At 32.5% G+C, this 16036-nt stretch overlaps 1 protein-coding gene across 2 annotated transcripts in view; it reads left to right on the forward strand.

The window, feature by feature from the left end:
* The window catches only part of LOC129002028 (adenylate cyclase type 2-like), a 48395-nt gene extending 33255 nt beyond the window's left edge, over positions 1-15140 (forward strand). The window contains exons 10-24 of one of the 2 annotated variants that reach the window (XM_054429525.1): positions 219-351; positions 819-1010; positions 2712-2770; positions 3572-3739; positions 6260-6479; positions 7403-7570; positions 9095-9258; positions 9470-9614; positions 9972-10064; positions 10646-10792; positions 11375-11479; positions 11969-11980; positions 12494-12611; positions 13117-13241; positions 14055-15140. In XM_054429525.1, coding sequence (XP_054285500.1) covers positions 219-351; positions 819-1010; positions 2712-2770; positions 3572-3739; positions 6260-6479; positions 7403-7570; positions 9095-9258; positions 9470-9614; positions 9972-10064; positions 10646-10792; positions 11375-11479; positions 11969-11980; positions 12494-12611; positions 13117-13241; positions 14055-14183 — 1978 coding nt within the window. In that variant the 3' untranslated portion in view covers positions 14184-15140. The remainder of the gene's footprint in view (positions 1-218; positions 352-818; positions 1011-2711; positions 2771-3571; positions 3740-6259; positions 6480-7402; positions 7571-9094; positions 9259-9469; positions 9615-9971; positions 10065-10645; positions 10793-11374; positions 11480-11968; positions 11981-12493; positions 12612-13116; positions 13242-14054) is intronic. The other variant, XM_054429526.1, reaches the window with a different exon arrangement.
* Positions 15141-16036: the final 896 nt, after the last annotated feature.

Below are 16036 nucleotides of genomic sequence, written 5' to 3' on the forward strand. Positions count from 1 at the left end.
TGACTCGTTACCATCAGGTGTATTTCCAACCATTATTATCGTTGTCGGTTTATCAATAATTGTTATTTGCGAAACCCATCCTGTCAAAGCTGATTTCAATAAACCTGGTGATTTTTAAGACGATATGGCATTGGAAATTATGGATGGATTTTATTGATCCATAAATACATTACTATATGCACTACTGATATTTTGTTGAATCAACTATCATGTTCCAGGAGGGTGCATATCACTAGAGCAACTCTGGACCAGTTGAGCGACAGGTTTAAGGTGGAGCCAGGTCACGGAGAAGAAAGAGAAGGATACTTAGCTGACCACAAGATCGAAACATACCTGATCATACCTCCGTCTGTAGGTTATACAAATTATACCTGATCATGTATATTTTTATATCACCCTCATTGAACTTCAAAAATGTTAAACCTCATACCACAGTTTCAGTATTTTTTTTTTTTTTTTTTTTTTTTTTGAATAAGTTTAACCTGAGCTGAGTATAGCTTAACATATTTCTGTACAAAAAGTTCAATTCGTTTTATTTCACTTTCCTATTATTTCCGTTGTGTGTTATTATTTCTATGCTACTCTAACATTTCAAACTCCACCTAAATCGTTCAAAAGTTCCTATAGTAAAATTGATCGACTATACATTAGAGAATGTTCAGAAGAACACTATCATTGACACTATTAACACTATCGTTGGGATACACGTATACAGTGGTACTAATACCCTCAATCCAGTATTTTCAAACTTAATTTTAACTATTTTTTTATCACTTCTACGTGTTCACTAATACTTGAACAATGTGAATTTTTTTTAGAAAGACAACAAAAGCGACGAGAAGAAGGAGTGTAGCACGAATGGACTGGCGGTCAACTCGGACGCTACTCCTGGTCAGATCAACAGAGGAAGAGGCTCCAGCAAGATGACCAAGTATGTGGAGTGTTGGGGCGCAGACAAACCCTTCGCTAACATCACAGAGAGCACCCTAGCAAAGAATATAGGTCTTACGGTCAGTGATAAAGTATTTAGTAGACAATATAAAGTACAAAGTACGATTTCGTTTCGAAACTACGATTTCAACATAAAACCTTCTTGCTGACGACGACATTGTGCTCTAATGATTTTATGAAGCGAGAACTCTGACGGTGAATCCGTGGTTTCGAAACTAGTAGCCCATACTAAAAATTAGAATTGATGACGCAATTAAGGAATGTAAACCTATTTTAATATTGTCATCGAACCAATCCTGGTGGCAATGATGTGTAAAGTATTTAGTAGCTCAACTCGTGTTTCGCATTAGTTTAAAAGTTATGCTACATGTCTACTGATTGTATAAACTTAATTCTGCAATTTCCTTTCAAACGTATTGCCATAAAGGGCAGTCAAAATCCTAAAGTTCCGTCTCACAAATGAAAGCTTATGGAAAGAGATCTAGTTGAATTTCGATATACCATCAGACAAACAGATTGACTTTTTTAAACATCTTAAAATTATCTTGTTCAGAGGACTTTCCAATACGAAAAGACAGACAAAAACCCCCATTTCGATAGTTTTATTTTTTTATGATAAGGGGTGTTTTTGGAAAAAAATGGGACATGAAGTACAAGCTTTGTGTATTTTCCAGTTTGGATTATTATTACATTTTGTGCGATGTCTATTTTGAACTTTAACATTTTATTTTGCCATCCACTTCCATATGATTTAGCATAGAGAATCTCCATTCAAAAATAATAGTAAACAGCTGACTATTTCTTTGTTTGATTTATCTCGAGATGTTTCAAGAACAAACGTTAAATTTACTGACGATAATAATACTTTCCGAAATGATATTTCAATAATTGTCCATACAATACAGTATAAACTCCTTGATAAACAAAGTTTAAGTAGTTTTGATTTGAGTGTTCAATAATTAAAGGATTCAATTAGCAGAATCAGTAACGTTTGTAATTTTACTCTGAGATACATATTGTGAACTAAAATGTCAAACGTATCCTGTCTCAACAATTGTCACTTTAATTGGTAATTAATTTAATTGAATAAACAATTTGTTTTATTGGAAACTTTGTAGGGGTCCTATAAAGATCCTACCTTTCAAAATTTCCATCTCCAATGCTCGTGTAATTTAGCTCAACCCTCTATTGGAATCAAAATATAACCAATGAATATAATTTCACTCGCTCCGAATAACTTTATTTCATTCCAACCAAAAACAATGTTATGTGGTATTATTTCTGAAAAGCTTTATTGAAAATGTAACTGGTGTTCAAAGTGTGTTTTCCTGCATTAACAGAGTCAATAACCTACTGTAACACTTTAACAAACAAAATATACACTGTTACAATTGAGAAGTGTTTCGAGTTTATTCTACATTTGGTATAGAGAGAAAAGTAAGTAAATTGTTTACAAACATCATTCAGGAATTGTTTAAATAATACAATTAACAGTTAGTTGATTTCGTAAAAGAGCTGTAGTGTTCAAACTCATATTTAAATTAATCTCTTCTTATTTGTATGTGTATTGTTTCTTGATAACTTTTCTATTATAAGCTCAAAGTGTGCCATCAATAGCGTTGGTAACGTGTTATTTTCCTATTCCACATGCGCGTTACAAACTATTACAGACGTTACATGTTAAACGTAACAGATTCAGTTCACTATACTATACACTATACATTATATACTATACATTATTAATGTGTTTTTTTTTTCAGAGTATTGCAATGATTGAATCGAATCTTCTTCCGAGCAAAAGTACCTGTTTGGAATGCAGGTAAGCAATTAACTTGATTTTAAACTGTAAAAATACGCATTGTTAATGGTGGCCACTACCAGGTCATTGATATTGAATTTTAAATCCTATTTTTAACGGCCTACCAAATGTATCCTGTTATTTTGTGAGCCAGGATTTCTGGTGATCTTAAAATTTATCATCTTAAACCAAGGCCTAGGGCTATACTAATTTCAAATGTATTATCTCGCTTGATTTTTATAAGTATTTATAGTTAACACATAATTGGCCTGTCAATTCAATAATAGTTCGAATTTAGTGTTACTAAGTTTAAAATTATCATACGGAAGCAAAATGTACAAACAACTTTAACGATTGCATTTAATGATTTAAAGTACACAGTCAAAGTACTGTAGTCCTTCAGTGCTAATTAAAATCGTATTTTCTGATTATTTATTGGTTACTGATAATTCTTTCTATGGTTTGAAACGAATGTGAACGATAAAAGAGTTTTTAAGAGCACTTTTATTAACATGGTTATATCTCTATTGGGTTTCTTTAATGAAGATCTGCAAAGATGAGCTATATCTTACTGGTGGTTTTTAGAATGTAGTTAGGAGTTTCTTTAGGTTTAACCCTTGATGGGAAGTTTAGAATTAGTACTAAATATTTAACCTTCATAGACACGTATAATGTGTTTGTCATTGTCGTATCAAATCTGGGTTTTACTGGTGGTGGAAACGGAACGTGGAGAGCGAAGTGCATAGAAAAGGTTTTTCGCTCACTCAGCGGCGCTCCGCTTCCGCACCTAGGAAAACCTAACTAGGTGCAATTGTGTTACAGAAAGTGGTTCAACTCTGAAGAGCTCAACCCGGTGATGCTCTGGTTTCACAAAAGAGACCAAGAAACATCATACAGGTCACAGCCAGACCTGCAGTTCAAGTTCTACATAGCCTGCGCCACCGTTCTGTTCCTTAGTATGGCTGCGGTACAAGCCCTCATGGTGCCGAGGTCAGTTCAGCATGTGAAGTTGTTTGAACAAATGAATTTACATACACGTTTGATTTTTCTTCTTCAAAATAACGCATAGTAAATATGCAACGTTCTCCAAGTAATCTATCTTCTATACAGGGTGTTTGGTACTCAGTGTGAAAAAAAATTTTGGTGTAAGTACAAAGTAAATGCAGTATGATGATGCATATAAAATGTCCCAAGTCTAAAAATTAGCTTCCCACAGAATTATTTTATGTTTTTCAAAAATAACTATGTTTTTAAACTTAATACAGCTATTTCTGAATTACCTGTAAATGGATTTGAGTAGACAATGTCATTTTCGTGTTTTACATTAAATTTTGAATAAGAATAATACAAAATGACAGAGGATCAGTTGTAAAAACTCCATTGTAAATAGATTCAAAGATAAAAATTAAGATGTTTGATAAAAATGCAAAAAACATTGGTCAATTGCATTTGTTCACACCCTGTATACAAGAAAGTGTCGGAATATGTTAAAAACTGCGCCATTTTATAAGCTTTCCAACCATATGCTACACTATTGAGGTTTAGATATTTTTTTTTTGTTTTAGTGGTTTGAATGCCAGAAAACAGGGAACTTTTTTACTGTTTTTACTGTTCAAGCTGAAACAAACATACAACTTTTGCTTAATACATGCCGACTTTCTATGTTTTAAATGTTAAAGACACCATGCTTTGTAGTCTTCAAACCACGAAAGCGTACATAAGCAGACAGAAAGCTCAATGGTGTAGCATATGGTTGGAAAGCTTATAAAATGGCGCAGTTTTTAACATATTCCGACACTTTCTTGTATACAGGGTGTGAACAAATGCAATTGACCAATGTTTTTTGAATTTTTATCAATCATCTTAATTTTTATCTTTGAATCTATTTACAATGGAGTTTTTACAACTGATCCTCTGTCATTTTGTATTATTCTTATTAAAAATTTAATGTAGAACACGAAAATGACATTGTCTACTCAAATCCATTTACAGGTAATTGAGAAATAGCTGTATTAAGTTTAAAAACATAGTCATTTTTTAAAAACATAAAATAATTCTTTGGGAAGCTAATTTTTAGACTTGGGACATTTTATATGCATCATCATACTGCATTTACTTTGTACTTACACCAAAAATTTTTTTCACACTGAGTACCAAACACCCTGTATACGTATAATATATACTGTATACGTAATAAGGGTTTTCATTGTTACATTCCCTTTTCGCCCGTCCAACTGAACATATTTTTATGATTTAGTTATTAGCTTATGATCCAATGGAGTGATGAATGGTAACTAAAGAAGTTATTTCATTTAGGGCTTCGCCCCCTTAGCTTTTGATTAATTTCTGCAGTTCACTTTCAAAGCTTCTGTGACACTGGCGAACTTTCTTTATAACCATTTTAAAATATTAATTTTATTAAATGACATCTTATCCTTCAGTTGAATGATTAAGCATAGTCGGACAGTAAACAATAGACGAAATCATACAAAATTGATATTAAAAGCATTTTGGAGATATATTAACCTGATTTAAGTAAGTAAATAATTCTATATGGTTTTTATTTACAATCACTTTACAATTTTTTAGTTTTATTTACCTGACTGTCTAAACATATTGTTTGAAAGACGAAAGAGTATTATTCGTTTTGCCCCGAAAACATATTTTGGATTTTATTCAAATGCACAATTCGCCCACGAATCCCCTTGATACCTTAAAAACTTTCAGAATAATGTAACATTCGCTTGTCACTTTCCTAATTTAAGGGGTTTGCATTTATCGTGATTATTTCTCCTTCTAATACGAATATGCTTTATAAGATAATCGAGGGTTTACACTGCACTTTTGTATTATTTGGCTTTATGTCATATATTGTTTTCTTAGGTGTAAAAGTGAAATAGCAGGTAATGTACTTATACTCTGCAAGATACGAAAATAATATAACTTTTAAAAGTCGTAAAATGCATCATAAACAGATGCAAATGAGTTCAGTCCCCTATTTTTGTTTATTCGAAAGTATAAGATTTTCCAACATTAATTTAATTTTTACTAAATAAATTATTCTGTATACATAATCATTAAATTCAGTCAAATATTATGAAATGTATTTTATTTTTTGTTACTAAATAAATTATTACTCTGTCTAGATATAGAATAGTAACAAATCGGTCCAATTAGTTTATAAATCATTGTTTACACAGGCCTAAATAATTATATAGCTTGGTTTTTTAATTTGTTTTCTTTAATTTTATTTTGCAGCTCGTTGGAGCGATGGTATATTTTGAGTAGATACCCATCTGTAGGGCCTTGAGGCTCATAATATTCTTTTAGGTGGACTTTTTTATCAATTTAAATTCATGAACCATGTCCCAGTGGTCCTTCAGCAAAACAAACAAGTTTTCGGGGAATTGGTCATTTGCACACCTTTCTTTTCACCGTAGTATTATTTTGGTTATGTTTTTGAGGAAGGATTAAATTAGAATTCAATTAAATCGTCAATCTTGCTTCCAGAGGTCTGGTCCTGTATGGCGCCTACGGTCCGACGCTGGTGGCACTCCTGGTGTTCGTGTACGTGAGCTGGGCTGAGGGCTGCGCCCCCCAGGGCTCTGCCACCCCTGAGGACGCTGACGAGGGCCAGGCTGGTCGTGTGGTCAGCGACAGTCGGTGGCTAAGGATCTCCATGTTTGTCATCACTGTCATGCTAGTGGCTGTCTGTGCTGTTATCACACTGGTGGGTCACGTGGAGGGTTTCGTAGCAACCTAACTTAGACAGAATTAGATTCTTAACTACCTAACCTAACTACATATTAAACTACCTAACCCAACCAATCTACCTAACCTAACTACCTACCCAAACCAAACTACCTAACCTAACTGCCAACCTAACTACCAACGTAACGACATACCTATCTACATAACCTTACTACCTACTGAACTACCTAATATAACTACATATTGAACTACCTAACCTAACCTAACTACCAACCTAACTACACCTACCTAACTACATACCGAACTACCTAACCTAACCTTACTACCTACCGAACTATCTAACCTAACTACATACCGAGGCTGATAAAGTACTCTAAATTTCTAAAAGATCATGTTAAAGATCATGTTAAAGGTCATGTAAAAGATCATTACAAATGTTAAAATATGTAATACATTAAAAAATTGGTGTGAAACTGTGTGTTATTTTGATGTTGTTTTATTTCATACAATCCACAATGAATAGGATAGCTTGTAGAATTTTGAACTACAATATTATTTAATTGTTTTTCATTTACTGACATGTTTTGTTATGGCTTTTATAAGGAACGATTGCACTTTTTGAACTTTGTTTTGTTTGTACTTTGTTTATGCTAGTGAACCTTTCAATATCATACCTTTGAGTGTATATTTTTGCTTCAGTTAGAAATTGTTCTATTTAACCTCTGACGTATTTTATAAACCTTATAACCTTACTTTTTTGGTTAGCAATTAAAACGCATGTGCGACAACGCCTTTATTGCGTACTACTTGTCAAACCTTGGGCAACTGAAGCTACTTTGTTTTTATTTAATCTTACCAAATATTGCAGAACTAAAAATAGATTAAAGCGTTAAGTGTATTTAAAAAATAATCGTGTTTTGTTAAACATGAGTTTTGTTGCAGATAGATTTTGAGCCCGACGAGCCTCAAGAAGTTCCCCGACTAGAGATCAACTCCACAATAGACAACGACACATATGTTGTGACGTCATTCCCTTACAAGGCTGGAGACGTCCTCAGGGTGCCGAGGCAGAAAAAACCTTACACTATGGAGGAGATTGATTCTGCACCGGTATACCTTAAATTTGCCTTTTTAATTTAACAGCTTTTGTGAAAAGTAAAAACAAAATTTTACATTCAAATAGGAGAGCATTTCTTCTCTAACATAATGGTTTTAATGTTTAGTATTAGACACAAACTAATATTAATATTAGTAATATTAACTAGTAATTATTAACTAGTATTAGTATGGTAGTGGTTTTAGTATTAGACTCCCCATCCAATGTAGAAATGTCAAGCCGAAAAATGTGGTGCAATCTGTTGGGAAGGTCTACCAACTAATGGAAAAATTCCACGTCAAGTGATAAATCAATCAGCTGTTGGCATTAATTTTTAATTAAAACCCAATACACTAGTCTCTAGTGAGATGGTCCTGAACTTCATCTATTTTCTTGGTTGCAAATGTTTACATTTGATGAAAAGTCTACCTTTGGGTGTTACAGTTTGGGAGACAGTGGTAGAGAATGGTTTTGTTTGCCATTCTTCATGTTTTGTCAGTTTTTTTTTATGTACAAATTTGAATCTATATTTTTTTTTTATTTATTTGATTGAAAACCCCTTGTACTTTGAATCACATAATTTTTTTTTTTTATCTTGTAAACGTGTAAATTTTGAAGATTCCATTAAATATTTGACTTTTACTTTCAAACTCTTCCAGATATTACAAATGTAATCATCTGGAAAACTTTGTTCAGTATTACCCATGAAGAAAAATTATAAATGCAAAGGCATTACATATACTGTATGTATACAATCTGTCGAAAAGAGGATGGTGACATTACATGATTCCTTGAGGAAAAAATAATCAAAAAAGTTATTTGAACAAAAGTGCTATATCTTTTTGTTTAGTGGCTGTCTATCCGTATATGTTTTAATAAAAAAAATGATTTCTTTCTTGCTATACCTACAGTTTTATCCAAATGTATTAATACATAAAATAATAATTTGTTTTATTAACACATACAAAGTGAACTTATATAAATTTATATAAACGTTTTTATTTATTTTAAAACAAGGAGTAGGTACAAAATTATGTACTTACTTTTCTAACACCCTGTATAAATCGTTATCTCAACATTGATCCTAGGTGGACAACTATAGACATACGAAACCGTTTATAATTCCGAGATTTGTTGTTTTTTTCAACTTTTACCAATGCAAAATCTTATTTTACTATCCATCTTCCATTTTCTTTTATCTTACTCAAATATTTTTGCTGTTTGGCATAATTATTATTTCTACTCTTCCTTCTCAAACCCCAGTCTTTTCGTTGTGTATGGCACATGTACAATTGTAAATATAGTTATTTTCCCATGCTCTTTAGATACACAATGCCGAGGTGAGGCAAAAGTGGCGACGCAGTCCCGGCCTACCGAAACGGTGGCACTAAAATGGAGCTTCAGTGTGTTTGTGTTCACAATGTGTTATCTATGCTATAACCATGTCAATAGGCCGGCGGTGCGACGTTGCCACTCCTACGCCGCGGGCACGGCCTTGTTTTAGACGATGCTATGTATTTTTCACTTGTATGTCCCAGGCCTACTTGTACAGCTCTGCAATCACACTGGCAACAATCTGCGTGTTTCTGAGGATCGGCTTCATACTCAAGCTGTGTCTCATGTTGGCGTCCTCCGTGTTTCATCTCACCTTGTATACATCAGACTCCCTTTTCGACCTGTACGACTTCTTTCACACGGACAGGTAATTTCTTTGGGCAAAATATAATTTTTAATTAATTTGGGCTATTAGGTTTACATTTTTGATCATAGTAGGTCTACTCAATTGAAAACTCACTTAAACCTTTGCATTAAAAGCTACTTTTAAAATGTTTATCAAAAAACGTGTAAAAATATCCTAAGCTGGAACATGATATATTCTCATTCATTTTACTAAATGTCTACTGTACTTTCAGCCTAGCTGGTCTTCCTATCCAGTTCAAGCTGTGGTCTCCTCTTCTGATACTCATGGTCCTTCTGCACATCCTGGACAGACAGATAGAGTTCACATCAAGAACAGACTTTCTGTGGAAGGCAAAACTGAAGGTTGAGCAGGAAGAGGTGAGTATCAATCAATTACGGTAACAAAATGCATCTAGTAGCACAATAAACATGTATATACACTAATACTGCTAGCTCAAAATACGGTAAATACATAAAAGATGGTTGAGAAGATGGGTTGGGTGACAAGTCAAACAATGCTGATCAAAGTGTTCATAGTTTAAACAACTAAGATTTTTACTAGGTGCAGTTTTAACTAGATGCCATTATAGAACAAAAAATTGTTTTTGATCAGAAATGAATTCCTATTTAGCTTTTTTCTAAATTGCATTTTCATTAGTATTATACGCTTCATTTCATGAAATAATCATATGTCGTACATTAAGTACAATTCTTGCATCAAATTATTCTTTTCAGGTAGAGACTATGCGGGGCATTAACAAGATTTTACTGGAGAATATACTTCCAGCTCACGTCGCTGAACACTTCTTGGCCACAAGAGCGACTCAGGTAGAAACATATTACGAAAATATATTATAATTAACTTAAAGTTAAGTAAATAACACGGAAGCTGAGAAGTCTTTTCAGCTATAAGAAATGTCTCAGAGGCCATAATGATTTCGTTAAACATCTTCTTTTATTAAGATTCTTATTCTTTAGTTTCTTTAGTTAGTTGTTCTTTAGTTAGCCACGTAACTCAAACTATGGATATTTGTAAATTAAGAATACGTTATCTCAAAATTAGTTTTCAAAACTATATGAAAATGTTAGAGCGTGTAATAATTGTTTGTGAACTTTCGTAATGAATCAAGAACATTATGCATTTGATTTATTTCAATATCATAATGAATGTAACGTTAAAATATTTTATTTATTTCATGTGTGTACAGTAACATAGTCTCTATAAATACAAGGCCAATGCGTTGGTGTGGCAACGTCGCACCGGCTGGCCTCATGCAGAGACGCTCCATGAATTAGTACAGCTGTTTCAGTTGGCCGGTATTGCGGCGTTGCCACATTTATCTCGTGGAAGCCATGACAATGTTTTTTCCTTTGTTGTGATATACTATTTAAATGTTTTATTGGTCTAGGAGTTATATCACGAACGGTACAGCTGCATAGCAGTCATGTTCGCATCGATTCCAAACTACAAGGAGTTTTACGACGAGAATGACGTCAACAAACAAGGACTGGAGTGCCTCAGACTACTCAACGAGATCATTTGTGATTTTGACAAGGTACTACTGTTAGGTATACTGGGCATAAGGATCATCAATATGACTTTGACAAGGTACTACTGTTAGGTATACTGGGCATAAGGATCATCAATATGACTTTGACAAGGTACTACTGTTAGGTATACTGGGCATAAGGATCATCAATATGACTTTGACAAGGTACTACTGTTAGGTATACTGGGCATAAGGATCATCAATATGTATAATGGTGCAAGCACTCATTTTTATCAAAAGGCATTATCTACTAAACCAAAAATTCTTTCGAAACCCTAACACTTCTTAAAGCATAATACAAAGAAATAAAATTTGTATTTCATGTTCTGTTTTGAAAGTTTATTAACATTCAACTAACACTAACTTAGTCTTCTAACGTTCTTTTAGATTTTACATATAAACTTGATATGCGTTTCAAGTACAACTCGTGAAAACTGGAAGTATAAAGTATCTTAAATAGCAAAATATAAGGGCTTGCAGAGTTAGTGTAGACATGAGTGAATTTTCTGGGGTTTCTTTGAATCTGAATGAATTTTATTTAACTCTAGACTTTTCATACACATTCTGAAACTGAATTGTTGTTTTTAGCTGCTGCTCAAGCCAAAGTTCAGCAGTATAGAGAAGATCAAAACCATTGGAAGCACTTACATGCTGGCATCAGGACTGAGGCCAGGAAAAGAGAAAGAAGGAGGGGTTAGTAAAATGAGGAGAAAATTTATGATGGGAGGGAGGAATTGCAGGTTTTTTAGAGTGAAGTATACTCGTAGTGTACAACTGATAATAAAAGTATATTTAAGGTGTTTGGAAATAGTAATGAGGAAGAAGCTATGTAGATTCAAGTTGAATAAATATATTAATAGAGTAGTAAATAAAATGTGAAACTAGAGGTCATATTTGTTATCTTAAATAACACTACTTGATAATTCATAATTTTTAATTACTTTACTATCCCTTGAAATGGCATTATAACGTTCATCATGGTTGTTCACCCATCAGACCAAATGTCTAGATAACAATTTATTATCATGAGACGGTACATAAAATATTACTTATAAACATATTTTAATTGTTATCATTATTATTTCAACTGCTATTCATTTAAAATTAAATTTTTTAAGGAACTGTACAGTATAACAACTGTTGCAATGCACTAATTGAAATCGTTTTTACATGCTCCCATAGGACACTAAGAAGGTAAATTTCTTTAGTTTAGTGTTGTATTTTAATACGAGTAAATAGCAGCTTCGTTTTAGCTGCGCATCAAAACTAGTTCAGGTTTATAATATTAGTTACAATTATCATCAGATTCTTCAGAAATTACATCATAGATTGTGATGATTTTGAACGGTAGCAAAAATGTGTGCTCAAGCAGCAAATGATAAGTGAATTCCTCAATAGTTAACAAAATATGTGAAGTATAACTTATTTAAAAGAAGGCATTTTTGATGCAATCAGTAGTCATGTTTACCCCCCGTAAACCAACCCATTGACCAACGTTAGATCAAGGTTTTACCATATCCGCACATATCTCCACTCTTTGATGAAAATCCCACCTCGTTAACTTACATAAAGTTCTTTTGTTGAATTGGGATAAAATTTAATCAAGAATGCAACTGTTTTACATTTGCACCCTAGACTACTTTAAAGTAGGCAACCAATCCAATAGTATGTTATTAATTAATCAAAAAAGGTACGTTATTTGTACAGGACGAGACTCGAAGGATGGAGCACAATGTGGTAGTCCTGGTTGAGTTCGCCGTCGCTCTCATGACAATTCTAGACCAGATCAATAGAGAGTCCTTCCAGAGGTTCAAGCTTAGAATGGGTAACAACTTTTGTTCAGCTTTTCAAGCTCATGCTATATCGTCCTTGGCTTTGAGGCTATTGGTAGCAATTCTTACAGTAAAACATAAATGATCTGCCAAATAAATGTTTGCTGGGGTTGGGTTTGATTGGTACTCAACTGAAATAGTGGTGCTCAGTTATAGCTCTATTACTTAGTTTGGTTATCCAGTCAAGCCAATGAGAATTTGAACTCTGAAAATAAGCCTATCCCTCTCTTGCCTGAGTGTTTTTTGCTGGAATGATGCATACATCTAAAGGATAGAATGCTGGGGAATAATACGAAGAGAGTTAAAACAAAGTTTCATATTTTTTGTACGCCTAGTTGGGTATTATTATTGACTTTTGGATACTGAAGTTCCATCAATAGTCAAAGGTACTACCTTCTCGTGAAAGACTACAATTTTTAATAATATTCACCCTTCAATACAGGCTTACAGTAAGGTAGATCGCAGATGGATGCTAGTTAACAGATTTCTTCTGTCTAGGTTTGAACCACGGGCCTGTGATAGCTGGGGTGGTGGGCGCGCAGAAGCCCCAGTATGACATATGGGGCAACACAGTGAATGTGGCCTCGAGAATGGATAGCTGTGGACTTATGGGTAAATTACAAGTGAGTATGACGTCACAATCGGTTACTAAGACGTATGATACACGTGGTATTAATTATTGTAAACAAGATTTAGTAGCTAATAGTTGTAAAAGTGAACACATTGTATTTAATCCAAGTTTTAGGTTTAGGAGAACCATAATGATGAGGTAGTAAATCTTATAGCTTTTAAAACATGCCATAATATTACACAAAGTGTCTAAATGCACTAGTGTTTTCACTAAATCCAAAAATTGTCTATAGTTTTCTAGGACGTTCTAAAACTTCTGAATGTTCGTTTAATTTACATGCGTTACGAAAAAAATTCCATTTGAGGAATAATATTCCCGCAAAAATATATTATGCTTAAAATCACTGTTAAACAAATTTATAACGAAAGCTCAAAAGTAAAAAGTAATTTAAATATGTTAACGCTCAAAGTAGTAATATTTATATTAACATTTTTACTGTTACAATGTAGTTACATTGTAAAAAATACATTATTTGTATTTTATTATATTTCTGTTTTTGTTGTTTGTGTTCTTGAGCAAGATGTTTCTGTCTATGCATTTCTAATTGTTAAGGTAGCAACATAAAAGGATATCTAATATTATTTAAGTTGTTCTGCTTATGTTCCTTATCTTTCGAATGATCTCTGTGAAATTACTGGATATCATTCTTAGTCCAAAACCAATCTAGAAATTTCTTCTTAGATGTAATATTCTACGTATGTTCACCAAAATTAAAAATTTTTATAAATGAATAAATACATTGTTTACTTAATAAATTCATTTACTTCCATTGATAATTTAGAAATTGTATATTTTATATTTGCAGGTAACTGAGGATACAGCCAAGATCTTGATGGGTGCCGGTTATCAATGTGAATGCAGAGGACCTACCTACGTCAAGGGCAAGGGGACTTTGGTCACTTACTTTGTCAAAACCCAGTTTGATGAAAAGTGAGGTGTTCAGTGATAATTTTTAAGATTTAATCTTAAACCCTAAGTGATGAAGCACAGTCTTAATGTACGTCTTAGCAATTTCATTTTCCCGTCATCTTCAGAGTATCTTTTACCAGTGCGCTCATTTATCATGTAACACATATAGATTTATTCATTTCCCTTTATGGTATAATTTAATAATTAATTTGATGATTTCTTGTTGTTTTATGATTGGCAAGAAGTTTTAACAAAAAGTTGTATGGCTGGTAAAAAATGCAGCTACAAAATTTGTATAAAAGGAGAAAGCCAAAAAATTAGTATAAAAGTTTAAAAGTTTAGTATTGTAGGTTAACATAATTGCTATGAATTATCATAATTGTAATTTAGGGTACAAAATGGACTAAGGAAAAGAACGGGAGCACTATTGAACAAAGTATAGTTATGAAATGTATTTATTTGTAACAGATTGTAAGATTTCATACCATAATTTGCCAATGATTATTATTATGAAATGTATCTTTGTTTTAGATACGATTAGCGTTTTCAGCAGAAATATTTTTGAAGTGCAATATGTTTTGATTTGTTTTATTTTTTATATTTTATTTACTTCAAATCAAATCTTAGTTTTTAATATTGTACTTGGTATTGTTAGAGTTACTACGGCTTTGGAAAGCCTTTAAGGGCCAACAGGGATTTTGTTGATAAACCATAATTATCAATCTCTAATTTTAAAAACAAATGTAAATATACTAATCCCCACTTAAGAATGTAGTATAGGATAAGTAAAGATGTAATACGACTAGCATAGATACCTTATTATTTTTATACTTCTAGTTGACTACCATAGATATAACCTAGTATTTGTATTTAAGGTTTTTTTAAGACACTGTAAGTATTTTTAGTGTTCAACCAGTTGTCTTATCAACATAAAAGAATATGATTTGTTTGTCCCAAAACAATGTGAGTGACCTTGAAAATAAATCTATTTTGTTTTAGTTTGATTTATTATTCCCATACTCTTTCCATGCTGAACCATCAAATGTTATGTATATTATTATCATTGTTTTTTCAATATTCATAGCCTCCTGATCAATAAAAAATTCAATAAAGAAAGAAACAGTTCAAAGAATCCAATGAAAAAATTATATCAGACTACATAGACTAAATGTATATTTTTACTAGACAATTACACTTTCAGAAATGTAAATGACAGTTCGTTTAACCCTTAATTTGGCAAACAAATCTTTTTTTGAAAACTACTTTTTCCTTGAAATATTTCAATCAAAAGGGTCCAAAGGAACTACAAAAAAATAATTTTAAAATTCTTATAAGTATTTTTCACAATTTTTTCATGTGTGAAAAAAGAGATAGGAATTCTCTAGGAATCTCATGTTGAATTAAATACAACAAGTTTATCTGTATAGCACTTAAAAATCAACTTTAGGGTTTGAATAAGTCGACATTATCACATATTGGATATCAAAATTGTATAACTATAATTGGTACTTACGTATTATACGGAGGCCACATATTTTACAGCGCGCTGCAGCGGTTATGTTAGGTTGGGTTATCATAAATATATGTTTTTTTATCAAATTAAACTATCTTAACCTAACCTAACCAACCAAACTTGCTGATGGTGAAGAAACCGCATGAAGGTTTACTAATCGAATTGAATCTGTAGGTTAGGTGGCCTCCGTTTAATACGTAAGTACCCTATAATTATATGTAAGAAATAAAAAAAATCAATTTCTCCACAAAAGTTATCAATCCAATATAAAATGGTATAAACGTCATGATAAAAAAGGAACTAAAATGTATACACGTGTAAATTCTCTACAAAACTATGTGATTACAATAGAAAATACACTATTA

This window comes from Macrosteles quadrilineatus, unplaced genomic scaffold (genome assembly GCF_028750875.1).
Source record: "Macrosteles quadrilineatus isolate MER2022 unplaced genomic scaffold, UCM_ALF_1.0 Scaffold_9__3_contigs__length_116548681, whole genome shotgun sequence".
Classification (NCBI taxonomy): domain Eukaryota; kingdom Metazoa; phylum Arthropoda; class Insecta; order Hemiptera; family Cicadellidae; genus Macrosteles; species Macrosteles quadrilineatus.